Below are 27,126 nucleotides of genomic sequence, written 5' to 3' on the forward strand. Positions count from 1 at the left end.
GGCCCGCAGCAGACCCCGCCGTCCCCCGCAGGCGCGCCCCTCACCCCTTAAACTCACCCCAGCCGGTGGGGTCAAGGCCGCAGGGAGCGGCCTGGGTCGTAAGGGTTAATGGGGCCACGCTCCGGGGGAGGGGCGAGGGGGCGGCGGGAAGTGGGCTCCGGAGCTGGGAGCGAGTTCAGGGATCGAGTTCAGGGATTGTAAATAGCTGAGGGAAAACGTGTTAATTGGAACGTTATGCAGATGAGCTGGGACGGGGGGTTGGGGAGGGCAGAGGGAGGGAGAAGGTCAGACGGTGCCGACCTGAGGCAGGCCTGAAGGTCTCCTGCCAGAGGAGTGAGGGGGAGCTGTCCACCGGTTTACCTGCGCTTTGAACCTCGGGGGAGGACCGCTGGTCTCTGGAGGTGAGGCCTCCTCCCTGACCCTAGGGCTCCAGATGCGGGACTTCTAGTCTCCACATCTGGGGACCAGAGGGTCACGATCTCAGATCGACCGGGAAGGTGGGGCAACATGCAAGTGACTGTGGCTGCTTACCTTGGGTCACATTTACTGCTCCCCCCGCCTCCCGCATTTGTCTCCATCCTCCTCTCACTCTGTCCTTTTTTCCCCATCCCTGCCATCATTCTCTCCATGCAAGGGTGTAGTCTGTAACTCCCACCAGGCGTGTGTGTGTGTGTGTGTGTGTGTGTGTGTGTTGGTGGGGAATCTAACTTTGCTCCTATTGCTTTCTCCTGTCTGTCCCCCCAGGACCACCCCACCTTTGAGGAGCTGCTTCTTGGTCTTTAGAGAGCTTCATAACCCACCCCCATGTGCTAAAATGCAGGTTCCAGGGCTCCCTTCGGGATCTGGTTCAGTAGGTCTGAAGCACTCAGGCAGGAATTTGCATCTTAGCATTTTCTCACCTACATCAGATAGAAAAGACCTTCCTTTTGGAAACGCTCTGCAGGGAATTGTGGGCTGGAAAGACTGGACAAGCCTCCGTCAACAGCTCCCCACTCCCTCCTCCATGCTCCTGACCTCACCTCTGCTCAGTATGGCCATTTCTGCTTCCGGTGTGAGAGTACCAGGGCATGGAGAAGGTGCCAGGAAGGGGGAAAGGGAGGGAGGAAGGAGGGAGAAAGAAAGATAGAGTCTGCACCTGACTTTTCCAGCTGAGCGGGATTTACCCTTCTCCCTCCACTGCCTGCTTCCCTCCTCTCTCAACCACCAGCCTTGCCTCATCTTCTTGCTTCACTCCCCCCCCCATCTGAAGAAGGCCAAAGAATCTTGGGGTAGGCAGTTTGGATCTTAGGGGGTAATGGCAGAGCCAAAACCCCCACCTCTAAAGAAAGAGGCAAAGGCACCCCGAGGGTTGGAAGACAGCAGGAGGAGGGAGGCAGGGCTTGAGGAAAGATAATAATAACTACAAAGATGTAGGTCACCTTTCCATGGGCTATTGCACTTACTCCCTACAAGGACTCAATTTAGGCAGACGCTAGTGCCCCCAGGTTATAAATGCAAACCAAAACACAACAAAACAAGGGGTGTTCAGAGAAGTTAAGTGACTTGATCAAGGTCACACAGTAAGTGGGAAAATAACTAGGTCAGGCACCCTTCTGCTTCCCCCAAATCATTGCTCAAGAGGCAACTGGGTAGCTGACCCAGGCCTACCCTCCTTGCGCCACCCCCAGGGGGACTGGCACCATGAACACGGATGAAAGGACATGCTCAGGTTTCGGAACATCTGACAAGTCTGGAAGCATTAAAAATTCATGTAGAAACCTGACCCCCGCTGGACCTTGGGCCTGCCACCTGGCCTGTCCCTGGCCCGGGGGGCAAATTTCCCTTCAGCAGGGTCCTGGGAGCCCCCAGTCTTTGTCTTTACAGGAGAGGGGTTCTCGCACGGATCAGGAAGTTAAAGGCAGGAGCCAGCAGCTCAGAAAGCAGGGTTGAGGCCGTCCCCCCACCTAGAGGGTAAGAACCTTAGAGGTTTAAGGGCTTATAAACCTTGTCATCTGGCGTCCTTCTATCCCTCTCCCCAAGCAGATAGCTGCTCACTCTCAGTTGAGGGTGACTGAGCTTGGCTATGATACCCAAGGTGGCCAGCGGGGGGCTGCCATCTGCTAGGAGGGAACCCTAGCCTGAGCCTCTAGAGGCAGCTTTGAAGGACAAGAACTTGGCCTCCCCCCCACCCCCACTGACAACGTCAGCAAGACACAGTTTTGGCCTTGGGGAAGGGCCCAGGAGTCTGTCATCTGAGGACAGGGGAGAGGGTCCTCATTTGGGGGAGAGACTGAGGAATTTTAGAGAGGGTTCAAAATAGGTTTGTGGGTTTCAAGTGCATGCTAACCGATGGCCAGCATGATATAGTCATTCTAGCTGGAGGGAAGGTTTTTGGGACAAGGCCACAGAGAGAAAAAGCTGGAGAGGCAGTTGGGACCAGCCTCTGAAGGAATCTTTGAAGCTTTGCTGAGGTGTTTTCTCTTTAACCTGTAGGCAATAGGGAGCCGGTGTAGGTTCCTGAGTAAAAACAAAATGACATAATGCAAATTTGGATGAATCTGGCCAACATGGGCCAGCTGAGTAGGAGGGAGAGAGAGATTGAATGGAGGAAAACCAGCGAGGAGGTTATTGCTATTTTCTCCTACATTCTAGGCATGAGGTAATGAGGAGATGCAGCAGGGAGGTAGCAGGAGGATGGAAAGGAAGGGCTGGATTGGGGCTAGAGGGAGACGGGGTAAACCGGGAGAGAGATTAGAGAAAAGGCAGGCTTAATTCGGCTAGGTGTCAGGCAGAGGAAAAGAACACAGATACGGAGAGGTGAATGAGTTTTGTTTCCTTCAGGGCTGAGGCATCATGGACAAATCCTTTCCCCTCTCTGGGCCTCCACTGCTCCCTCAGAGCATCCTTGGAGGTTGGCCTGGATGCCTTTGAAAATCCCCCTCATGTCAGGGTGTGTGGCTCAGGCTTGTAAACTTGCATGGTTTGGGGAGGCTGGGGTTGTGTGTGAGCTTTCTGGGGGTGGTCTCTGTGGGGGGACCCTTGTGAGCCACTGCACATGCCCGTCAGTATTTGGGGTGCATCTGCCCGCCTGTGGGACCCGTGGGTGTTGGCATGCCTGCACGTGCTCCCCGGCTCCGCTCTGTGTGAGTGTGTGAGAGAGCGTGGGTGGGCACGTGATGGGCGTCCGTGGGTCTGTCTGGGCGGGTGGGGGTGGGGTGGGGGAAAGTGCCATTGCTGTAGGCTTCTTCCTGAGACTCGCACACTCCTCCTGCTTTCACTCTTCTGAAATAGCATCTGGACCAAAGGCCCATGAATATTTCACAATGATAATTCTGTGACCTGGACAGCCTGCTTCTGATTTACCAGCATCCTTCCTTCTCCCCCCGCCCAGGCCTCTCCTCCTTCAGAGCTCTTGCCTGCCTGGCCCCCCAAGTCCCACCTCCTAGCCTCCTCAAAACCAGCCGATGCAGGCCCCCAGGAACCCCAGATTTGGCGCTCTCCCCCTCACCTCCAACCCCACAGCTTTATCCAAAGTCCACCTGCCTCAGGCTTTGGGTGTTTACTCTCCTGTTCAACCACCTCGTCCCACCTTCTTCCTACTTGTCTGGCTGGGGCCACAGAATCTCAGCATCCTCGAGCTCTAGCACCCAGGTCCCCTCTCTTGCATTCCAAACTCACAAGTTAGATCCCCCCCGCTTTTTTTTTCCTCTTTGGAAGTTCCTGGGCTAGGGGTCAAATTGGAGTTACAGCTTCCAGTCTATGCCACAGCCACGGTGGTGCAGGATCCCAGCTGCACCTGCAAACTATGCCACAGCTCACAGCAATGCTGGATCCTTAACCCACTGATCAAGCCCAGGGTTCAAACCTGCATCCTCATGGAGACTAGTCGGGTTCTTAACCTGCTGAGCCACAATGAGAACTCCCCAAGTTAGATCTTTAACCCTAAATTTAAACCATCAAACCTTTCCCCAATTGCTTCTATCAGATGAGACTCATTCAAGTCCTTCTTAGCCAGGGCTCTTTCCTGTCCCCATCCTCTCCTCCACACACAAGATGAAACTTCTGATCATACCTCAAGCCAACAAAACATTCCAGCGTGGATTTCCTGTCCCTCTGATCACCCTGGCCCCTTGGTTTCTCTTCTAACCTGCCTAGAGAACTGCTTCTCTGACCTGACTCCTCCCTGCTGCCTTCTACCTCATAGGAGCCAAAGGAAAGAGATCATTTGTCTACAGGATTGCTGTGTACAGCTATGTAGGCTGTACACTGCACAAGGGTAGTCAGCTGAGGGGGGCAGTTGTGAGCTGAAATGCAGCCTTAGGCTCTGTTTGCTAAAGTGTTTGCTCTAGTATGGGGCTGGCTTCCCCTGGGGAAAAGGTAGCTTTTTCAGATTTACCCAAAGCCATGTTTGGGCTGGCTGTGACCATGCCTGTCCATGCTACTCCTCCTTGTAGGGAAAAGTGGTCACTGCTCTTCTTTCCTAAAGGAACAGGGCCTGGAAGAGAACCATTAGCCAGGATGGAGACTGTCTCCAGGCTTAGCTCCTCTGGCACAGACAACTCAGGGTCGGCTGTAGCTGCTGCTTCTGGACAAATGGGGAGGGGAGGTGCCATCAGCATCCACTCCTGGCTGTCAGATTTCACCCCGCCTGCCTGAGATTCCAGAGTCACACCCCCCCTTCCTCCGGCTTCAGCTCCTCATCACGGGGTGAAGAGCAAGAAGCACTGTGATGGTGCAGAATGGCTCCCCTTTTTCTAACCCTCCTGGTCCTGAAAGCCTGATGGTTCTAACCCCACCCCCTGCCACGTTGGAGGTCCTGAGCCAACAAATCTTAACAGAACATAAAATAATAGAATTTTTTAATAAATTTTTTTTTTTCCCCAAACAACTTCTGTTGATCTTCACCACACAGGGGCCGTGGTGGAGACGAAAGTTCTCTCCAGGCACCCTAAAAAGTGTCCAGGGTAGACTTAGGAGAAAAGTATTTCTCCAGTGTCGGGAGGCTGAGATGGCTAGGATAAGCGGGGGCCTAGTGTTGGCCTGGCCCCGGCTGAAGCATCCCTTCAAAGGGCTCCTGGGGGTGGGGGTGGGGGGCTCCCGCCCCGGGAGCTTCCAAAGGCTCTGCTGGTGGAAGATGCTCTGCAGACAAAGCCCCTCCCGAGTCCACGGTGGGCGCTGGGAAAAGGGGTCAGCGGCTGCCTGGGGCGCCCACCCCAGCCTTGGGATGGGATCGGTTAATGGCCAGAGATGGGCCGAACAGGGCTGAGCCGCCAGACAGGTCCTCCTGGGGCTGCCGTAAGCCAGCAGCCCAGGAGGCGGGGAGCGGTGGCCTGGTCCTGGGGAAGAGAGGACCTGGGCGAGGAAAGAAGGCAGCAAGGCCACAAGGCCGGGGCGGGGATTGGGCCAGAGCCGCATGGGGGATGAGGGAAGGGGGCAGGAGGGGAACACACTGGCCTCTTCAGTCACAGCACCGCAGTCAGAGGTGGTGGGGCGCCAGCAGCAAGAGGCAAAGCAGAGGGGTGGGGAGCCGCGCCGAGAGCGCGGGGCCGCGGGAGTCCGGGGGCGCCTGGCAGGCAGCGCCGGGGCACGTCTGCTCGCCCCGCTGGTCCTCGCCCCCGTAGCCCCCCCAGTAGTCGTCCTCGGTGGGAGCGTCCCCGCCCTGGCGCCCCCGCGGGTCTTCGGCCGGCAGGTCTCGGTAGAGGGTGGAGGGGTCGGCGGGGGGCGCCCCGGCCTCGGCCACCCCGTACAGGTGGTTGGACGAGCTGTTGCCGCGGGCGCGACTGCCCGGCCGCGTGGGCGCGGCGGGCGGGCAGGCCTGGAAGTCGGCCTCGCGGAGGGTGCGCAGGTCGCGGCCCTGGCGCTCCGGAGGGGTGGCGCAGGTCACGTCGGAGCTGGACACGCGCGCGCGCTGGAACCAGGCCCAGAGCGGCCGCGCGCGGCAGTCGCACGCCCAGGGGTTGGCGTTGAGCCGTAGGAACTCGAGCGCCGGCAGGTCGGCGAGCGCCTCGCCGGGCAGCGAGGCCAGGCTGTTGTTGAACAGGTAGAGGATGGTGAGGCGGCTGAGGCCGCGGAAGGCCGCGCGGTGCACGCCCTGCAGCCGGTTCCCGTGCAGCAGCAGCCGGTCTAGGCTGCCCAGGCCGCGGAACACGTGCTCCGTGAGCAGCCGCAGGCGGTTCCCGTGGAGGAAGAGGTGGCTCAGGTTGGCCAGGTCCGCGAACAGGTCATCCTTTGGGGGTTAGGGAGGCGAGAAGAATAGAGTGGTCTTGAGACAGGGAAAGAAGAAATCCAGGAAAGAAGGGGAGCGTTATGATAGATGATAGACTACAAAGAGTTTGACCTGATTCTTAGAGTCCTGGGTTCGAATCCTGCCTCCTCTAAACTATTTTTTAGGAGGGCCGACCCTGCAGCACACGGGAGTTCCCCGGGCCAGCGTTCGAACCTGCGCCATAGCAGCGACCTGAGCCGCCGCAGTAACAGCACCAGGTCCTTAACCCACTGAGCCACAGGGGAGCTCCTCCTCTAACCTGTTTATTTATTTATATATTTTTGCCTTTTTTTTTTTTTTTTTTAAGGGCCGTGTCCGTGGCATATGAAGGTTCCCAGGCTAGGGGTCTTATCGGAGCTGTAGCTGCTGGCCTATGCCACAGCCACAGCAACTTGGGATCCAAGCCACATCTGCGACCTACACCACAGCTCATGGCAATGCCGGATCACTAACCCCCGGAGCAAGGCCAGGGATCGAACCTGCAACCTCATGGTTCCTAGTCGGGTTTGTTAACCACGGAGCCACAACAGGAACTCCCTCTAACCTGCTTAGAAGTTAATGTTGAGACAGGCAATATAGTTCTTAAAACTCGGGGGTGCGTCAGAGTCCCCTGCTGTTCCCTGAGCCCTGCCCCTGGAGTTTGATTCAGCAGGTCTGGGGAGGTGGGGAAAGATTCTGTTTGTCTCTACAAGATCCCAGGTGCTGCTGCTACTACTGGTGGGAGGACCACACCTGGAGAATAAGAACCCCTGGTTTGCCTAAGCCTGCAGACTTCCTGACTTCAAATCCTGGCCCTATCATTAGCTGTCACTTGAGCGAGTCACTCCACATCCCCGTGACTCAGTTTCTTCATCTGTAAGGTGTGGCGATTAAATGAAGCAACATGTTTTCTTTTTTTTTGTCTGTTTTTAGGGCTGCATCCACCGCACATGGAAGTTCCCAGGCTAGGGATCGAATCAGAGCTGAAGCTGCTGGCCTATACCACAGCCATGGCAACGCCAGATCTTAACCCATTGAATGAGGCCAGGGATCGAACCTGCATCCTTATGGATACTAGTCGGGTTCGTTACTGCTGAGCCACCACGGGAACTCTGAAGCAACATATATCAATATGTTGGGCATTCTATGAGTTAGCCATTACTGTGAACTTGGCCAAGCCAGCAATCTCTTTCTTCATCTATAAAATGCGGGTAAGTGTATCTCTTCCTGGGTTTGTTCTGAGGATTAAAGAAGACAATCCACATAGAGATCAGATAGGTGAGATGCTGGGCACAGGGCCTGGCACATTGGGATTTGGTCCAAAGGTGAAGCCCATAGGCTTGCGAGTCAGCAAAGTCTGGGTTCAAATCTAGCTTGCCTTCTTCCCAGCCATGTTACTTTGGGCAAGTTATTTAGCCTCACTGAGCCTAAGTTTCCCCATTATGTATACTTCAGAAAACAACCCTCTCAGCAGGCTGAGGGAGGGTTATATGAGATCATGAAAGGATTCAGAACCTGGTGGGCATGTAGACACCCATCAATAAATGGTGGTTACTATGACAATAGGGACTCAGTTAGAATTAGGTCCTGTCCCTTTCTTCTAACAAAGGAGCTTCCTGGGGCCCCAAAATTTGGCTACTGGGCTGAGATATTAAGGGGACCAATTGTCAGCTCCACCACCACCACCACCACCCTGCCCAGAGGCAACTGGAGAAGGGGAGGAAGCCCGCTATTCCAGGCTCTGCATCACTGTCCCCCTGAGAGGGGCTATGCACCTGCCCAAGGCTGGGGAGTTTGAGTCAGACCATGTTAGTGCTGGAAGGACCCTGAACCATGGTTCAGCAAGTAGAGGAGCGCGTATGCTCCATGGGGGGGGGCGGTGGGGGTGGCGCTGGGCTATGCATTTTAACCAGTTCACCAAAGTATTGGTGATGGTCAACCAGATTTGGGAGTTAGCACTTCTGGGTATACCAGCCTTGTCTTTTTTTTTTTTTTTTAAGAGGAGAGCACTAAGATCCAGGGAGATGAAGGGCTTGTCAGAGAGGGGACCAGATTCTAGCACTGAGGTCCTCCCCTCTTGTGGAGGACATCACTGTGGCCGATGGGCAGACCCATGAGGTCTGGTTCTGGAGGACAGAAGCATCCTCTGTGCTCAAGCCAGCTCACCCTGGGGTCCTGTCCCCCGGCTGTGGCTCTCCCACCCTTCCCTGCCTGGGGAGATGATCCTCCCACCCCACCCAGGAGCCTGGTCGCAGGCGCTCAGGTTGGGGGAGGGCGTTGACTCCCGGCCCACACCCACAGCCTCCACCTTCCTGTGCTCCTGCGTTTTCTCGCCCCCTCCCATCTGGCTTCCGCCCTCTCCGCTACAGGAACTGAGCCTGCCAAGATCCCTCCTCTTGGCCACATTAAGATCCGTCCCCCTCCACCTTCTCGGCTCCCTCTGACACCAGCGTTCTTTACCCCCTGCTGCCACCACCCCTTGCCCAGCTCAGGTCTCCAGTGGGCTCCCGGCACCTCCGTAGCCTTAGCCTGGCCCAACTTGGCCTGGTGCCCTTGTCCTTTTCATCCTGGCCCATCCAGAGACACCTAATTAGGGCTTCACTTTTTTTTATGAGTATCAGCAAGAGTAGGATGCACCCAGGATACCTGGTCCAAGGATCAATAAGGCGGGGAGGGGGGCAGTCGGAGGAGCAGAGATAGTGGGCACTATGGGGACTCGGGGCCATCAGGAAGGGGAGACCAAAAGTCCAGAGATCCTAGGGAATGTAGGCACCTTGAACCCACAGCCCCAACTGGGGGCTACAGAATTCCTTGTGTCCAATCTCCTCTCATTCCCTTTTGTCCCTCTGCAAAAGTCCTGACTCTCCCTTCTCAGAGCCTCAGTCTGGGGGTCCACTCCCCACTCCCCCCCGTCCAAGCTGCTGCCAAATCCTACTGCAGCTTTCAAATCCGGTCCTTCCTCTCTCCACCCCATTAAAACTGTTCTCTGTGCATTAATAAGCTCTTGACTTTCACAGCCCTCACCCTCCCCACCCCACCCTCCCTATCACCCCCTCCCTCTGGGCAGAGAGCGTCTGCTAAAGTCATCCTCTTCCATTTTGAAAACCACATTTCCCTCACCTCCCTGGCCGGTTCACAGCTCTCCGCATCCATTTGGAATCTCAATGCAGCATCTCTGCCCCCTTCCCTGGACAGCATCCTGTTCTTAACCTTGCCTCCCTCCAACTTCCTAGCTCCAGTCTCCTGCACTAATCAAATCAGCGGCTGGGCTGCGTGACCTTGAGCAGCTCCAGGCACCTCTCTGAGCCTCAGTTTTTTTTTTTGTTTTTTTTTCATCTGCGAAACAAAGGAAGTGAGGTCGTTGATCATTAAGATCCATCCTCATCTGATATTAATGAGCAAGTGAGCTCTGGAATGTACCTCATTCATTCAACAAAGCTGTATCGAGTGTCTACTCTGTGCCAGGCACCCCCACTCAGTGTTCACCGATCTACGCTGGGTATCATCGCCATCAATTGCGTCAGCAGCTGACTAACTAAGCGCTCACCATGTGCCAAGCCCTGTGCTCCACAGATCCCATGTAGTAACTGAATCATCACAGCCCTAGGAAGCCGATAATACTACTCTTTTTTTGTTGTTGTTGTTTTTAGGGCCGCATCCACAGCATATGGAGGTTTGCAGGCTAGGGGTCCAATCAGAGCTATAGCGGCTGGCCTACACCACAGCCACAGCAATATTAGATCCGAGCCACGTCTGCGACCTACACCTCAGCTCATGGCAATGCCGGATCCTTAACCCACTGAGAGAGGCCAGGGATCGAACCTGTGTCCTCAGGGATACTAGTTGGGTTCACTTCCAATAAGCCACAAAAGGAACTCCCCAATGATACTATTCTTCCCTTTCAGAGTTTAGGAGAGGGAGGCTCAGAGAAGGCAAGTGACCGGCCTAGGTTCAACAGCTACTATATAGTGGAATGCAGATGTGAACTCTGGAGACAGGGCTCTGAACAGCTGTGCTCTGGAGTGAGACAGACCTGGGCTAATTCTCAGCTGTGCTCCTTTTGAGGTGGGTGACCTTGACCTTAACTTCTCTGAGCCTCAGTGTCCTCAGCTGTTGAGTGGGGGACATGATGCTTACTCTGGATTGCATATGTTTTCAAGCAGCATCTCCTTTAATCCTCACAACAAACCCTCGAGGTACAGGTCATTTTCTCCATTTCACAGATCGGGGGTCCACTGAGGCTCAGAGTGGTGAAGTAAACTGCCCAAAGCCACAGAGCAAATCAAATCTGCCTGAATGTAAAGACTATTCTTTACCGCCAGGCAGGCTGCTCTAATGATTAAAAGAGGGATGGATGTCTCTCTCTTCTGGTTCCATTCCAGTAAGAAATGTGCTCCAGAAGAGCAAGGATACTGGTTTTCCTTCACTCCTGAATCCCTGGCACCCAAAACACTGCCTGGCATGCAGTGGGTGCTCCATAGGGACCTGTGATGAATGCATGTGGCACGGTGCCTGGCATCTAGCGGACAGTCCGTGAGAACCTCTGCCGCACCCCATTTCCACCATCCTCATCCTGAAAAGCCATGGTCCTCTTCCCTCCTCCAGAGCTCCCTTCTCAGGGCAGGCCCGGCTCCATCTTGGGTCACACCTGCTCTCTGTGGATCGCACCCCAGCCCGCATGCTTCCTCACCTGCCTGTGGCATCTCCCAGCCTAGTTTCTCCCGGCAGTTCACAGGCAGGGGCTGTCTTTTTCTTTCTCTTCTATAAAGGGCCAGGTGTGAAGATGCTTCCTTCCCATGATGCTCCGTACCATTCATGCCAGGGGTGTGCAGAGCCAACACTTCCCATTTCAGAAGTCCCCAGCGTCCACTCAAGGTCCCCCTTGCCCAGGTCTTTCCTGTCCCCAACCCCTGGCTGCCATTTGTGATGAAGAATCAGATCATGATGACAAAATTTATTCAGCACTGAACTATGTGCTTCATGTATACGAACTCATTTACTCTTTACTGCTGTTCTGTATGGAAGGCATTATTTGTACTATTCCCATCTTAAGGATGAAAAAACTGAGGTTCGGAGGGGTCCTGCGACACAACTTGCCTACAGCTAAATAAGTGAGAAAATAGCACCCATATATTGACATTGCCCTGTACTAAATTTTAATTACTATAAAACTCCTTAGATGAGTATTATTTAGTAGTATTATGATTGCTTTTTTACAGATAAAGAAAAGGAGGTGTCATGACAGCTATTTTGGGAAAAGAAAAAAGAAATGGAGATGAGATGGAGAGAAATTCAGTAATTATTCCAAAGTCACATGGGAGGCGGACTTTGAACTTGGGCTTGGCAGACACTAACCGTGTGCTTTTCAAAAATCAGCCTGCACTGCTGTACTTCTGAGTGCCATTGCCCCTGCACCTGATCAGACGCCAGTGGAACGTTCTGAGTGAGGAAAATGGCCTGCAAGGTCGTCAGACCACAAAGGCTCAAGTGCCACCAGCTCTTCTTGGTTGGGTGGCCTCAGAAACTTCATTCTGTGCCCCTACTGCCCCTAACCGATCCCACGGCCGGCTGGTTGTGAGGTTTGACATGATGCTGAGAACCCATAAGCCCCCAGTCACACGGACAATGGTTTAAGAGACAAAAGCTTTGGGGGGCGTTCCCATTGTGGCTCAGGGGTAATGAACCTGACTAGTATCCATGAGGATGCGGGTTTGATCCCTGGCCCTGCTCAGTGGGTTTAAGGACCCCGTACTGCCATGAGCTGTGGTGGAGGTAGCAGACTCGGCTCCGATCTGGCGTTGCTGTGGCTGTGGTGCAGGCCATAGGCCAGCAGCTGCAGCTGCAATTCGACCCCTAGCCTGGGAACTTCTGTATGCTCTGGGTGCGGCCCTAAAAAGCAAAGGAAAAAAAAAAAAAAGAGGGAAAGAGACAAAGGCTTTGGGATCCTTGGTCTCAGTTCCCCATCTGTAAAGAGGTGTAAACAGTGTCCCACCTGGGCTGTAGAAATGAGATGAAGTGGCTTAGCACACTTTGGAAACCATGGGGTACAAAGTTAGGAAGCTGAGGAATCTAATATCCAGCACAAATGAACATGTCCACAGAAAGGAAAATCATGGACTTGGAGAATAGACTTGTGGTTCCTGGGGGGGCGGGGGGGTAGTGGGAGGGATCGGGAGTGTGGGGTTAATGGATGCAAACTATTGTTCTTGGAATGGATTTACAATGAGATCCTGCTGTGTAGCACTGAGAACTATGTCTAGATACTTATATCGCAACACAACAATGGGAGGAAAAAACATGTATACATGTATGTGTAACATGGTCCCCAGGCTGTACAGCGGAAAATATAAATAAACAAAACAAAACAAAGGAAGCTGGCCCACATCTCCAAGACAGGGTCCAACACGGGCCATTTCACTGAGACTTCATGTTAAATGAGGCGTGTTTCTCTTTTTAAAATAGCATTTTAACAAGCATGTATAGAGTTCTGCCTATACGCCAAGCAGTATTCCAAGTGCTCTACAAATTACTCGTGCACTTAATGCTTATAAAATCCCTAGAAGATGGTGCTATGGCTACCCCCATTTTATTTTATTTTTATTTATTTTTTATTTATTTTTGTCTTTTTAGCTATTTCTTGGGCCGCTCCCGCGGCATATGGAGATTCCCAGGCTAGGGGTCCAATCGGAGCTGTAGCCACCGGCCTACGCCAGAGCCACAGCAACGCGGGATCCGAGCAGTGTCTGCAACCTACACCACAGCTCACAGCAACGCCGGATCCTTAACCCACTGAGCGAGGCCAGGGACCGAACCCGCAACCTCATGGTTCCTAGTCGGATTCGTTAACCACTGCGCCACCACGGGAACTCCTACCCCCATTTTAGAGATGGAAAAACTGAGGCTTGGGGAGGTTAAAAATGTCACACACTTGTAAATGGTAGAGTTGTCACCTGTAAAGTCCTTACCCAAGCGTGCCTGCTAGGCACTAGTGGGCTATTATTATTATTATTTATGTAATAATGATAACACAAATAATACTTATGTAATAATGATAACATCCAACATATCTTCCCAACATACTATATATTTTACTTCTCGTTTCTCTCCACCACTAGACCATACTCTGTGAAGGCAGGAGTTTTGTCCGTTTTGTTCACTGCCCTTTTCTCAGCACCAAGCTCATACTGGGTGCTCAGTGAATGTTAAATTATTATTGCTATTGTTATTATTATCAGCATCAACTCCACACATTGGTGACCAGTTAGGCTGCAACCCAGGAGGGGGAGGAGGAAGCGCCTTCCAGGCTGAGTGTGGGGAGAGGGGAGACTTTGGTTGCCCAGAGCCTGCATTGCTGAGAGGGAATTTTCTCCCAGAGTGGTTTGGAGGGTGTGTTACTGCTTCCTGGGGAAACAGAACTGGACGATCTGACTGTCAAACACTGTAACAACAACAATAAACAATATTTAGATCAATAATAATAATAAATAGCAATGACTGTTATTCCTTCCGTTTTCAGAGAATCCATTTTCCAGCCACTTAACGGCTGTTTACTCTTTTTTCTTTCTGTTGCACTGAGGCAGTAATAGATTTGGGGGATGGAATCTAGAAAGGGTAGGTTTCTCCCTCTCCCACCACCCAGCAAGGTGGAGCGAGGAGGAACCTTCTATGGGATACCCATTGCAGCAGCTCTGCCCTCTGGCTCCACCTCCCCATGACGTGGGAGGGTGTGTGGGGGGTGGGTGAGAAAAGCCACCATGGGGCCTTCGGGCTGCGGCGCCTGGGGAAAGGCAGAGTCCCCCGAAGGCAAACCAGGGGGAAAGGAGAGATCCCAGAAAGAGACATACACACACACACACACCCAGACAGACATGGGGGTGTGTGTGGAGTGGGCGAGTGAAGGGAGACAGACAGAAGAGGCAGAAGGAGACAGATGGGGGAGGCAAGTTGGTGAGTGAGACAGGGAGGGACAGAAAGAGAGAGACAGACAGACAGGCAGAGGGAGTCAGATGGGGGGTTGGGGAGTTAGTGACAGAGAGAGGTGGTCGGAAGAGGCAAAAGGAAGGAGAAAGTGGGAGGGACAGAAACTTAGAAAAGGGACAGAGAAATAGAGGTGCTGAGACCCTAAGGCAGGAAGGGTGACCCCGCCTTGTACCCAGAGACAGTGGAGCCAAGAGGCCCAGGGAGAGAGGAAAGCAGAAGAGGACTCGTGTGTGTGTGTGTGTGTGTGTGTGTGTGTGTGTGTGTGTGTGTGTCCGTCGGTCCAGTGGGACTGGCTCACCTGGAGGTGGAGCAGGCTGTTCTCCTGGAGGTAGAGATACTGCAGGCTGACCAGGCCGCGGAAGATGTTGCCAGGCAGGCTGCTGAGCTGACAGCGGTACAGGTGCAGCGACTGCAGCCGCTCCAGGCCCTGGAAGGTGTCGGGCTCCAGAGAGCGCAGGTGCCGGTTGTCGCCCAGGTCCAGCTCCTCCAGCGCCTGCAGGTGGCGGAAGGTGCCCGGGTAGATGGTGGAGAGGTTGTTGGAGAAGAGCCACAGGGTGAGCAGGTTGGGCCCGAATGTGCCCGGTCGCAGTGTGCGGATGAGGTTGTTTTGCAAGAAGAGGCGCTGCGTGCTGGGCGGCAGGGACAGCGGCACCGATGAGAAGTTGTTGGCCTGGCAGCTCACGGTGGGCGGGGATGCGTAGCAGGTACAGAGCATGGGGCAGCTGGGGGCTGCTGGGGGCAGGGCCAGGAGCATCAGCAGGAGGCAGGCTGAGGCGGGACCTGTGGGGAGACAGAGGGGAAGCCTCTCTGGGCGGGCTGTGGGGGTGGGAGCGCCAGCCCCGGGAGCCCAACCACCCCCAACCCTTGTGGGGAGCCCCAAGTGGGGTGGGGGGGGGAGGTGGTTCTGGGTGCCACCTCAGACTTGCAAGATGCCCTGGCCACCTTGGCTTTTTTAGGCTCCTGGTATGTTAAAAAAAATGGAGAGATGCCAAGAGGACATTGTAGGAAGCACCGTGATAGGTTGAAAGTTATTTGGGGAAAGTTGTTCACTCCTGTTTTCACGATGGTAGGTTGGGTCATGTTGACTGGCAGGGCTTCTCAGCTTTGGTCTGGAGAGCTGGGTGGGGAGTGCTTGGTGTGGGGGGCAGTCTGAGAGTCTCCTATGGAGGATGTTCAGCAGCATCCCTGTCCTTTACCCACTGGATGTGTCGCACAGCTCCCCCACCTCCATAACAATGACCAAAATGTCTCTAGGCGTTGCAAGATAGTGCCTGGGGACCAAAATCGAGTCCATTTGAGAACTGGTGGAACTAACTTGAGACCCTCTGTGAAGCTAAGGCCCACGTAAAACGGCCCTCTGTCTGGCCCCCTGGTGACCACAGAGCCTCCTCCCTCGAGGGTCCAGACTGAAAGGGATCTTAGGGACCGGTGGGAGTTCGTCTCTAATTGGGGACACCAGCCACCTGCAACAGAATCAGCCGGGGGTCCTGGAAAGAATACCACTCCCTTGGCGGTGCAGAATCAGCATTCCTGGGGGATGGCCCAGGAATCTGCATTTTATGCCCCAGGCTCTTCTCATTCAAAGTCACTTAAGCGTTTTTTTCAAAGTAACTTTTAAAACAATAATTTTTTTTTTGGCTGCACCCGTGGCACGTGGAAGCCACAGAAGAACTCCTCAAAGTAACTTTTGAAGGGTGGCTATGATCCAATCTTCTTATGATACAGATGGAGGGACAGGCCCAGAGAGGCCCAAGGGCCTAGGGGTTAAAGAGTGCTGTCCAGGCCCCAGCATCCCCGAGCTACAGCAGGACTGTGGGGCCCTCCATCCCTCCTGGTTCCTGGATTTCTGACTCTCACTGCAGCTGATAAAGTTCTGGGCTGGGACCAGCTTGACCTTCACCCTTTATCATGACTTCCATGTGAATCTGGAGATATTCTTCTGGCAGGTTTGCCAGGGGGAAGGGAAGCCTGCGCCCCAAAGCCAGACCGTCATTCCCTGGGCCCACGTGCAATGAGCACTTCCTGCTCTGAGCAAGGTGCTAGGCCTGTAAAAGGCAGAGGAAGTTCATGCCCTTGGACCCAGGGACCCGAGATCCTGGGCTCTCAGGGGTTCAGAGACCCAGGGGGAGAGACTGAGGAGTCTGTGACTTTCAGAGACACCCATGTCAAAGGCTGCCGTGTGTAAATGTGTACGTGAGCCTGGTGCTCTCGACATGAAGCGCTGCTGAGTGCATGGTGGGCACAGGGTGCCGACAGGCCCCGCGTGTGGTGTGGGCATCACGGATGCTCGGCTGTGCCTCCTGCTGTGGGGGAACACGAAAGTGCAGGGTGGGGGACCCCATTCCCACGCCGACCTGGCCCACCCCATCACCAGCGTCCCTGGCTCCTCCCCGCGCTGCGCCGGTGCGTGCAAGTGTGTGTCGGGGTCCTCCGCGTGTGTGTGAGTGCTGGGCCCCGTGCGTGTGTAGGCTGGGTGTGATGTAATACTCAGTGACACAGCGGCTGCTGTTCCATTCGTTCACACCACCTCCGCCTTTCTCGGCCCTTCTCACCCCTCCCCCGTGCGGTGTTTCACGATTACTTTCTCCTCCCGAGTTTTTCAGAGCCACGTGGGGTGGAGGAGCATGTCTCTCACCCCTCAACCAAACCAGGCAGGGGTGGGGTGCAGCAGCCTGGTAGGGAGCCCTGGGTGGGTTTCTGGAGGGCTGAGGCTTAGGGCTCAGAATGCGAGATCTCAGAGCTGAAAAATCCTCCAGGTTTATCTGCCTGGTTCAAACTCTGGTTCCTTCCAGGTGACAGCTGGGGCTCAGAGAGGGCAAGTGACTTGCCCAAGGTCACACAGCAAAGTGGTTGGCAGAGCGAAGACCAGAAAGCAGTCTCTTGATGATTGGCCAAAGCACTTCCCTTCCTGGTGGAGTCACCCTCTGAGCTCCCTTCCCCAAGGACTTGACACCAGAGAAAGCCAAATCCCTCTCTGATCCCTTAATCCCACCCCTTATCCACAAGCTCACAGAGTGTGCATTCAGAAGGCCGCCAGCCCTCGGGAGGATTATGGAGCTCTTTCCCCAGGCTCTAGGGCTGAGTGTTCCCCCCCCACCGGGGAGGCACGGGGAAGGATGTGCAATCCCAGAGTGCTCGGGGGTCAGGAGCCAGTGCCCTGACACCAGGGTCTCTTTCAGCCTTGAGGCCGAGCTCAGCAGGGGCTGGCACGAGCCCCTCGCATCCCTCTGACATACAACTCCCGGGCCCCCTGCTTGCCTACCTTAGGAGGCTCCTCTCTTCTTTCCCCATGCCCCCTCCCCATGGCCAAGACAGTGCTTCCTGCCGGCTCTCTGAGGAGGGGCCCTGAGTAGGGGGCCCCAACATGACAGCTGCTGCGTAACAGTGACTCTGTTGCCATTTCTGGCCCTCGCGGCCGTGCAAAGCAGCTGTAACCCAAGGAGCCTCATCCATAATTCAGGCTGCGGCTCTCACTGGAAGCAAGGAGGAGGGGAAGGTGGGGGGCTCTGGATCGCTCTGCCCCCAGGCCTGGCTGGAGAGCTCCTGGGCAGAGGCGGCAGGGCCTGGTGAGCTGTGCCTTTCTCTCCTTCCTCCGCCCTCCGCCCCTGCCCAGTGTGTGCCCTTTTCCTTCTCGCCACCATCCGCTCCCCACCCCCTGCTCCTCTAGGCTTTTCACCATCACTCCTTCCCTCCAGGCCCGTGTCTTCTCTTTCTCCCCCAGGACCTCAGCTCCTCTCCCGGCCCCTTTTTTTTGTGAATCCCTGGCAAAAACTGGGGCCAGATGCTCCCTGTCAGAGCGGGAACAGGGTGTGGTGGGGAGGAGGGGGGACACCTCATTGGCCATCAGGAGCAAACCCCTTATTTCACAGGCAACACCATGGAGGGCTGGGGAAGGGGAGGGTCCATTTCTGAGCGAGCAGCCCAGGCCTCCTGACTCGAATCTCTGTCCATCTGCCTTCGACATCTTTCTCGAAGGCTTCATTTCATCCCTACTACTATCTGGGCCAAGGAAAGCCCCTGTCACAGCCTCCCCCACCCTCTCCGCTCATCCCCTCCTATCTCTTTCCTCTTCCTTTTTTTTTTTTTTTCTTTCTCTAAAGTCAGCAGGTGATGGCTAGAGTGGCAGGGGAGCATAGCGCAGGGATGGGCAGAAACCATCTGTTATTAAGCACCTACTGTGTGCCAGCCACTGTATTCACGCATGTCTTTATGCACAGAATACAACACAGTGATCCCTGTGAGATCAATACTGTGGCCTCCAGGTTGCAGAGAAGGGGAGGGAGGCTCACGAACATGAAAGGAGTTGCCTCAGGCCATGTAGCTAGGACCGGGCGGAACCCACACTGGACAAATTCAGGTCCAAAGGGACGCTCTGTCTTTGGGAGAACCTCATCATCCACAGAAACCACCCCCGAGTGTGAGCGTTGCTGCGCTCAAAGTAAAGGGAGGATGGAAATTACACCCAGGTGCACAGGGCTGGGCCAGCAATGACACCAGGCTTGTTGTGCTGTTCAGAGTCAAGGCTACGAAGGGACCCAGGCTCTCTGCAGCTTTCCCCTCTTGGGCTCCACACCGTAGAGGTTCTAAGAGACAGCCCATCTGGGAGTCAGAAAGAGATGACCAGTGTCCAGAAGAGGCGGCCAGAACTGACCCAAAGAGGGGACGGAGAGAGGCCAGAACAAGGTATTGATCCCGGAAGGCTGAGGTGCCCAGAGCCAAAAAAGATCCATTCATGCAGGGACCATTGTCGAGGACTCTGGGCTATCACCCTGGAGCACCGAGGCTCCCAAACGAAGTTCTCAGCCCTGGAACTACCCTTTTGTTCAGAGACCCCCATGAAAGAAAGAACTTGAGGAGGAAGCAGATGGACGTGGCATAGAGGCAAGAGCCAGGGTACCAACTCACAGGGCAGAACGGCCTCAGGAAAGTGTTCCCTGGAAAGGGAGTCAAGGCCTTTGGCTCTGAAGGAGGGACACAGGGTCCCAGACCAAAAGCAACAGCTCCACATCCTAAAAGCCAGGAAGGGCTGGGCCCTGCCAGGCAGATGCTGAGGGGGCAGGGGCTGAGGAGGTGGGAGCCGAGGAGCAGCACGGAGGTGGTGGCGATGCCAGTGACGCAGGGGCCTGGGGAGGCACTGACGCGGGTGACGGGGGTTTAGAGCTGCTGCAAACAGCTTCTCACTCTGCCAGAATGTAACACCCCAAAATAAGCAAGCCACCGTGGCGGTGGTGGCGGCAGGATCCGACGACAGGGCCCAGAGATATAAATGGCAGCATGGAGCCAGCCAGGGTGCCCACCCTCGGAGGCTGGCACCCCACTTGAGTGTCCTCCCCCTTTCCACTCACAGCTGCCCCCAAGGTCCTATGCTCAGAGCCCAGGGGCAGGCCCACTGGCCACTCCCTGGGAGAAGGGATGTGACAGGCAGGTGCTTTGGAAATGGAGGGCTCCCTTCCCACGTGGAAGTGGTTACCAGAAGTCTCTTTGTCTCATCCCTGGGCAGCCCCCCCGCTGGTCTCTCTTTCCCATCCCTTTCTCTTCTTTCCTTCCTTTCCAGCCCCCATCCCCAGCCTGCTCAACCCCAGCCCCTCTTCCCATCTCTGGTTTTCCCACCCCCAACCCTAGCGCTCAGCCTGATCCTCCTCCCCTGTTCCTGACACCCCAAGTCTAGCCACCATGCCCATCCTCCTCTGGCTTCTGGGTTTTGGATCGTCCCACTCCATTTTCCTTCCAACCCTAGAATCCCAGCCCTCATTCTCTTCCCCATTCTTCCCACCCCTCAGATTCTGGGTCCACGTCCCCAGTCTTCTCTCCATCCCTCCCCTAAGCTGGTCTCCCTTCTCCTTCCTTCTTCCTCCGCCCTTCCAGGGTCTCAATTTCCTCCAAGCTTTTCCCGTCTAACCTTTATTCCCCCCACCCCATCTTCCTCTCCTCACCACTCTCTCCATCTTTGACTGGCCCCTTCCTAGCCCCCTCCCTCTGACCCCTTCCCCACCCCCAATCCGTGGCCCACACCCTTGTCTGTCCGTCACTCAATCGGTCACTCAATCCGTAGAACTATCCCCCTTCTAGCGTCCTCCATCCGTTCTACCAGGGAAGGCCACTAGGCTTTCCCTCGGAGCCCCCTATGCTCCCAGCCAGCCCCCTACCCTCACCCCCATCTTCCCAGGTGACTGGAAAGTGCTGAGGCACGGGGCAGAAGTTGCTGAGTCGGCGCTTCCTCAGCCGGCCCGAGTCCTCAGCGTCCCCCGTAGCAGGTGGAGCTGGGACAGCGGAACCTGAGCTTCCCTCCCCACCCCCACCCCTACTCCTGGGCCGGTCCGCCTGCCCCTTGCTTCCCCCCTCGGTCACGAGCTCCCGGCACAGCCCGGCAGGCGAGAACGCTGGTCCAGCCGGAAGCTCCGGGGCGGGAGCGGGGCCGGGGCTAAGCTTTTCTCGCTCCAAAGCTACCCCCACCCCCACTACTGCCCCACCCTCGCGCCCTGGGGGAGGGGGCGCCCAGCTCCCCTCCCCAGGATGCTCTCCGCCCTCCCGCAGGCTGGGGTCCCTACCTTGCAGCAGGCTCCTGAGCCCGGGCAGCATCTTGTCTCGACGCTCGGGGGAGGGGGCGGCGGGGGGAGGGCGCTCCCACTCGCTCCCTGAGCCCGCCAGACGGACGGCGGGGACTCCGCGGGGCTCCGGGAGGGCCCGGGAGTCCCCGGGCTGTGTGGCCGGGCCGCGGCGCTCTACCCTGCGCCCCCTGGGTGGCGAACCTCGGGGGGAGCCATCGGCCCCGACGGGACGGGGCGGGGCGCGACGGGGCGGGGAGGGCTGGAGCTGGCCGTCGACGCCGGGTGCCCGCGCCCCCCAGCAGCGCAGGCAGCGCGCGGGTCCGTCAGTCCGTCGGTCCGTGCGCCCCGGCTGCTCGCCGAGGGAGAGTGGGGACAGCGAGGAAGCTCTTCCTAACCACCCCCCTCCTTCCCGCACTCGCTGGCTCCTCCCTCGCTTCCTAGCTTCCCGACTTAACCCTTTCCTGACCACTAGGCGGAGGGAGCGGCTTTCTAGCCCCCTCCATACCGGCCCCCTCCCTTTCTTGGGGGACCCGGAGGACTCTACGCTGCCGCCCTCGCGGAGCCACGCTTCTAGAGAAATCCCTTCCTGAGGGGGTGCGGTAGCGTAAGGGAACCCCGTGGACTTGCCCAGTTCCCTCCTCCCAACTTTCCCTGAGGAGATGGGCTCCCAGGTCCCAGGTCTCCGGCACCGAAGCCTAGGCTTCCACCCTTTCTCTCCTCTGGGAGGGCTCTAAGACTTCACTTTGCCTTCCGTTCCCAGACCCCAAAGCCGGTGTGTGCGACTATAAGAATAGTATGTGCAAGAGTTTGTGGATGCAGGATCGAGGGCATGTGAGCGTGCACGCGCGCGCAAGGACGCTTGTGCAGGTGTGACTGGGTGCTTGCACGTTATCTTTTATACAGGCCGGAGGAAGCAGGGGCACGTGAGTGTGCGAACGGATGATCCGCTGGAGTGCCCGCCAGCATGTGTGTCTGTGCTGGTGGGAAACATGCGGCTGTGACTTTGGTGCGAGTGCGCTTGGGGACGGGTGGCCAGGGTACGTGTGCTTCGGCGTGTGTATGCCCCTTAATGCACTGGCAAGCGGGTGCAAGTTGGGTACGCGTGTGTCTCATCGCCCGCGAAGAGGACAGAAGACTCAAAGGTGGGAGGAGAGCGATGGCTTCACGGGAGCTTCTACTTCCTTTTAAAGAGGGATGCATTCTGATCTTTTCGGGGCCCCTTGCGCCCCTGGTGGCCTCATTCGGGGCGATACCGGCGACCTAAGCGTTTCCTATCAAAGGTGGCGATGCAGATCACCCTGGCCTTGACCTGGTCCAGAGCTTCGGGCATCCAGACCTTGGGAACCGCCCCGGCGCGGGACAGGCGCGGGCCCCTCAGTGTAGCCGCTTCGGGAACCATGGCCAAACGGCGCAGGCCAGGTTCGGGTTGCTAGAGCGGCGCGTACGGCCGGTGCCAGGGCCATCTGCGCGAAACCCGGCCCGGCCCGAGGAAGAGCTGGAGTCCCGGGCGGCCGCTCCTGCGAGCGAAGAAAGGAAACCCTTCGCCCCTCTGCCTGCCTCTCTAGCTCCTCCTCTCCCGTCTGCGCAGAGCCCAACGCAGCGCCTGGCACACAGTCGGCGCTTTATAAATGCTAATCTCATTGTCCCATTCATTCTCTGTTCCATCCATAATGTCATTCTTCCCTCGTTCTCATTCGATTTCTCTCCTTTTCTCCCCCCCACTCTTATTCATATTTTATGGTTTCCGACTCTCTTTTCCCTCCCGTCTTTACCCTCTCCCTGCCATTTCCTTCCTTTATACATCTGCCTTTTTCTATCATTGTCTTTTCTCTCTCACTTTCTGTCCGTGTCTCTGTCGCTTCCATTCTGTCCTTATGCCTCCCTGTCTCTCCATTTCTGCGTCTCTTGTCTCTATCTCCCTTTCTACCTTGTCTCGGGAGTCGGCTCCCAGCCCTCTTGCACTTGGACGCTCGGGCGCCCCCTGCTGGTTCCAGCCTCTGCCCTTCCTGGACTCCCGGGCCCTCGCAACCCTTAAATTTCCTTTCCCTGCCCGTCTTTTGCTCAGGCAAGGCAGGAGTGGAAAGCGGGCGTCTCTGGGGCTCCTGTCCTCGTCCCCCTCCCATCTCTAGAAGGCAGCGTTTCCCGGGACCCACCCTACCGAGCGCGCCCGCTCCGGAGAGGAGTGCCTGGAGGGGGCGGTGGGGAGGGAGTGTTGGGGGTAGCAGGGTGGGATTTGGCGTGCTTCCCCGGAATGAGCCGCGGCACAATCTGTCGCTGGGTTTGTTTGCCGAGCTGCCTCCGGAGCGCAGTGGGGCTGGCTCCCGGGGAGCGAAATATCACAAGATGCGGAGACAGACGCTGAGGGGCGGGTGGGCGGCGGGCTGACTCAGGTGTGTGCTGTCATCGGCTCCCTGGGCTGGCGCTCTTCTGAGAAGGGTGCGGGGGGTGTGGGACCCCTGGGCCCCCCAACACAGGCAAGGACCCGAAGCTGGGAGGGAGCCCCCATCCTGGGGTGAGGTGCGGGAAAGGGGGTAACCCTGACAATAATTCTGAAGAACAGGCCTGGAAGCCCCAAGAGACACCCCGAACTTGAGTGTGCCCTAGACGGTCAAAAATCTCTCTGCCGGTACCCCACTCTACGGGCGTTCATTCCCTATAATCATCTGCTGATTCACCACTTTCCTCTACTAGACTGTCAGCTTTTTGAGGCCAGGAAATTCCTCTCATCCGTCTTTGTCCCCAGCAGGTGCTCAATGAACACTGCTGGATGGGTGAATGGCGCGTGGATGGCTGGTCTCAGTTTACAGGAAATACCACAATGCATTTGGTCTTCCCAGTAGAGCATCCTGACCCTCTCCCTATCCACATTTGCAGTCCTTCCACCCCACAAGCCCCCTCCAGACAGGCAGAGAATTGAAGAGTGCTCCCTGAAGACCAGAGTCCTTCTAGGTGACCCTAAGCCCATTACTCCCTTTCCTGGTGCCTGTTTCCTCATCTGTACAATGGAATGATACCACTTACTCATAAGCTTCAGCTAACACAGCAAATCTCCAGCCAGTCGAGGTATGAGAAAGTGCTTAGTAAAATGAGGTTCTCACCAGTGTCTGTGGTGGTAGCTGTTGTCATTACTGTTTTGGTGGTGATTCTTAAGGTCTTTATCTCAGTAGAATCAGACACCATGTCTGATCGAGCTCAACTTCTGCAGTTAGCCTTTTTGAGATCTAAGGGAGTACACTGATGTAACCAAGGCAGAAGTAGCAGGGTTGTGCCTTAGGGCATTTAGGTCCCTTCCTGGCTGGACACTTGGCCAGGTACAGGCGGGTACTGTGTACTCAGGACTTGCCACGGAGCTAGCCCGCCCTCTGGTGGCTACGGGTGGATCTACAGCCCCAAGGGAAGCCAGGGATCTTAGGAAAATGGGTTGAGGATGGATTTTCCCTGAGAAGGAGGATTCATTGAGTGGAGAGCTGCAAGCTTCGGTAAGGAGGTTATGTAGATGAAGCAGAACATTGACTCAAACTAGATGAATTTTAACTTCATCTATGAGTTCCCACTTATTCCCAACACCCCTACTCTCAGTGTGACACCCAGGACCCCTCTTCCTTCTGGGGGACACCGTCTACTAAGGCCACAGAACTTCCCTGGTTCTTTTCTCCACCTGTTTGGCACTTTCACTGTAGGACACTTGACAGTCAGCATATGAGGTGACTAGGTGGTCAAAGAGCAGAGACTTTGCTGGGTTCATGCCCTGGCTCTGCTGCTCACTTGGCTACACAACCTTGGGCAAGGCATTTCAGTTTTTTCTTTTCTTTTTCTTTCTTTCTTTCTTTCTTTCTTTCTTTCTTTCTTTCTTTCTTTCTTCTTTCTTTCTTTCTTTCTTTCTTTCTTTCTTTTCTTTCTTTCTTTCTTTCTTTTCTTTCTTTCTTTCTTTCTTTCTTTCTTTCTTTCTTTCTTTCTTTCTTTCTTTCTTTTCTTCCTTCCTTCCTTCTTTCTTTCTTTCTCTTTCTTTCTTTCTCTCTCTCTCTCTCTTTCTTTCTTTCTTTCTTTCAGGCTGCACCACCCAAAACATATGGATGTTCCCAGGCTAGGGGTCTAATCAGAGCTGTAGCTGCTGGCCTACACCACAGCCACAGCAAAGTGGGATCCAAGCTGCATCTGCAATCTACGCCACAGCTCAAGGCAACGCTGGATCCTTTATCCACTGAGTGAGGCCAGGAATTGAACCCGCATCCTCATGGATACTAGTCGAGTTCGTTAACCTCTGAGCCATGACAGGAACTCTAGGTGTTTCCGTTTGTTAAGTTTTAGTTTTCTCATCCAGAAAATTGGAAGGAGGGGGCAATAGTAGTTCTCAGCTCATTGGGCTATTCAAGGATTAAATGAGATAAAGCATGAAAGAACCTAACCAAGAGGATGACCCTGTGCTCAATAAATGCTGATAATATTAGTATAAATTGTCTTGTTTAGCCTAACAGCAACCTGAAGAAATAGATGTTGCCATTTAGAGGCAGAAAGGAAAGTTATGACCTGAGGTCTCAGAAGTCGTGAGGGGCGGAGTTGGGTCTGGGAGTCAGTTCTTTTTTTTTTTTTTTTTTTAAAAGCCACACCTGCAGCATTTGGAAGTTCCCAGGCTGGGAGTTGAATCAACTGGAGCTGCAGCTGCTGGCCTATGCCACAGCCATGGCCATGCCAGATCCTTGACCCACTGAGTGAGGCCGGGGATCAAACCCACATCCACATGGGTACTAGTCGTGTTCTTAACTGCTGAGCCACAATGGGAGTTCCCTGGGAGTTGGTTCTTAGAACCTACCACTGTGTGTGTATGTGTGTGGGGGGGGTCCACATCTCCCCCTCCCCCTGTCTGCTCAGTGTGACAATAGCAATCCAGACCTGAATTAGATGTCTTGAGTTCTAGCTTAGACTCTTTCCTCCGAAAGACTGGGTAACAGACCTCTTTCCTCTCTGGGCTTCGGGCTCCCCATTATCGAAAGGTACATCTTGGACTCAATACTCTTAAAAAGTCTTCCAAAGCCGTGACTTGGTGACATCCTCCTTTCTCTGAGACTCTGGAATCAGAAGCCACTGAAAATGAAACCCCTCAGCTAGATTCCATGCTGCCCCCACCTTCCCAGCTCTGGGCTGGTGATGTGGACTCCAGAGGGAGATCAGAAGTTTTAGGGCATCCTGCAGGCCCTGCTCTGGGCCCCTCCGCACTCCCACTGACCACCAGGCCTGCCCTTGACCTGTCAGTGATCGAATACTCTGGAGGGAGGGGAAAGAGCTGGACCTGGACTTGCCCTCTAGAACCTTGCCTGTGTTCCAGCTCTTACTCTGCCTGGCCTGATGGGGAAGGGCTCTTCTCCAGGTTTGTTCATTCGCTCTTTCTTTCTTTCTTCTTTTTTTCTTCATGTATTTATTTAAGGCTGCACCGGTGGCATTTGGAAGTTCCCAGGACACAGATCCAATCAGGGCTGCAGCTGCATCCTATGCCACAGCCATGGTAACACCATATCCAAGCCACATCTGCCCTATCTATATGCCACAGCCTGTGGTAATGCCAGATCCTTAACCCACTGAGCGAGGCCAGAGATTGAACACGTATCATCACAGAGACAATGTTGGGTCCTTAACCCGCTGAGCCATGAGGAAACTCCTCTTCCCTGTTTTAGAAAGGACCCAGAGGAGTTCCCATTGTGGCTCAGCAGTTTGAGGATCCAGTACTGTCACTCCTGTGGCTCTGGTTATAGCTCTGGCAGGGGTTTGATCCCTGGCCCTGGAACTTCTGCATGACTTCTGAGGGCCAAAATAAGTAAATAAATGAATAAATAAAAACAGGGAAGAAAAACGAAACTAAATTCACTTAAAAGGCAAGGGTGTCCAAGCACGCTTTTTCCTTCCCTGCTTGGTTTCTAGGGTCTCTGTCCATCTCTATTATAATAACTGGCCGTTATTAACTGCCTGCTTCATATTATAAATTTATGTGTATCGGCTCATTTAACATTCAGAGCAGCTCTCTGAGGGGAGATGTCTATTAATATCCCCCCTTTTTTTTTTACAGATGGAGCTACAAACTCAGAGAGGTAGTACTAATTTTAGATCTGGGCAAGAAGGGTCTTGTCCTCAGTGCCACACTTTCTTCTTTTTAATTTTTGCCTTTTAGGGCTGCACTTGAGGCATATGACAGTTCCCAAGCTATGGGTCAAATTGCAGCTACAGTTGTCAGCCTATGCCACAGTCACAGCAATGAGGGATCTGAGCTGTGTCTGCGATCTACACCACAGCTCACGACAATGCCAGATCCTCCCCTGAGCGAGGTCGGGGATTGAATCTGCATCCTTATGGATACTAGTTGGATTCATTTCTGCTGTGCCACAA

At 55.0% G+C, this 27,126-nt stretch overlaps 1 protein-coding gene across 1 annotated transcript; it reads right to left on the reverse strand.

Annotated features, from left to right (window-relative positions):
- Positions 4,822 to 21,169, reverse strand: RTN4RL2 (reticulon 4 receptor like 2). The gene is made up of 3 exons (XM_021083037.1): positions 20,752 to 21,169; positions 14,502 to 14,983; positions 4,822 to 6,205 (listed from the first exon to the last, which is right to left on the reverse strand). The coding sequence occupies exons 1-3, from the start codon at positions 20,780 to 20,782 to the stop codon at positions 5,456 to 5,458; spliced, it is 1,263 nt and encodes a 420-aa protein (XP_020938696.1). The 5' UTR covers positions 20,783 to 21,169; the 3' UTR covers positions 4,822 to 5,455.

This window comes from Sus scrofa, chromosome 2 (genome assembly GCF_000003025.6).
Source record: "Sus scrofa isolate TJ Tabasco breed Duroc chromosome 2, Sscrofa11.1, whole genome shotgun sequence".
In the NCBI taxonomy this organism is placed as follows: domain Eukaryota; kingdom Metazoa; phylum Chordata; class Mammalia; order Artiodactyla; family Suidae; genus Sus; species Sus scrofa.

Coding starts and splice junctions, on each gene's coding strand:
- RTN4RL2 (XM_021083037.1), bottom strand. CDS start 20,782: ATGCTGCCCGGGCTCAGGAGCCTGCTGCAAG. Junction 14,984..20,751: donor GCTCAGGAGCCTGCTGCAAG/GTAGGGACCCCA, acceptor GTCTCCCCACAG/GTCCCGCCTCAGCCTGCCTC. Junction 6,206..14,501: donor ACAGCCTGCTCCACCTCCAG/GTGAGCCAGTCC, acceptor TAACCCCCAAAG/GATGACCTGTTCGCGGACCT.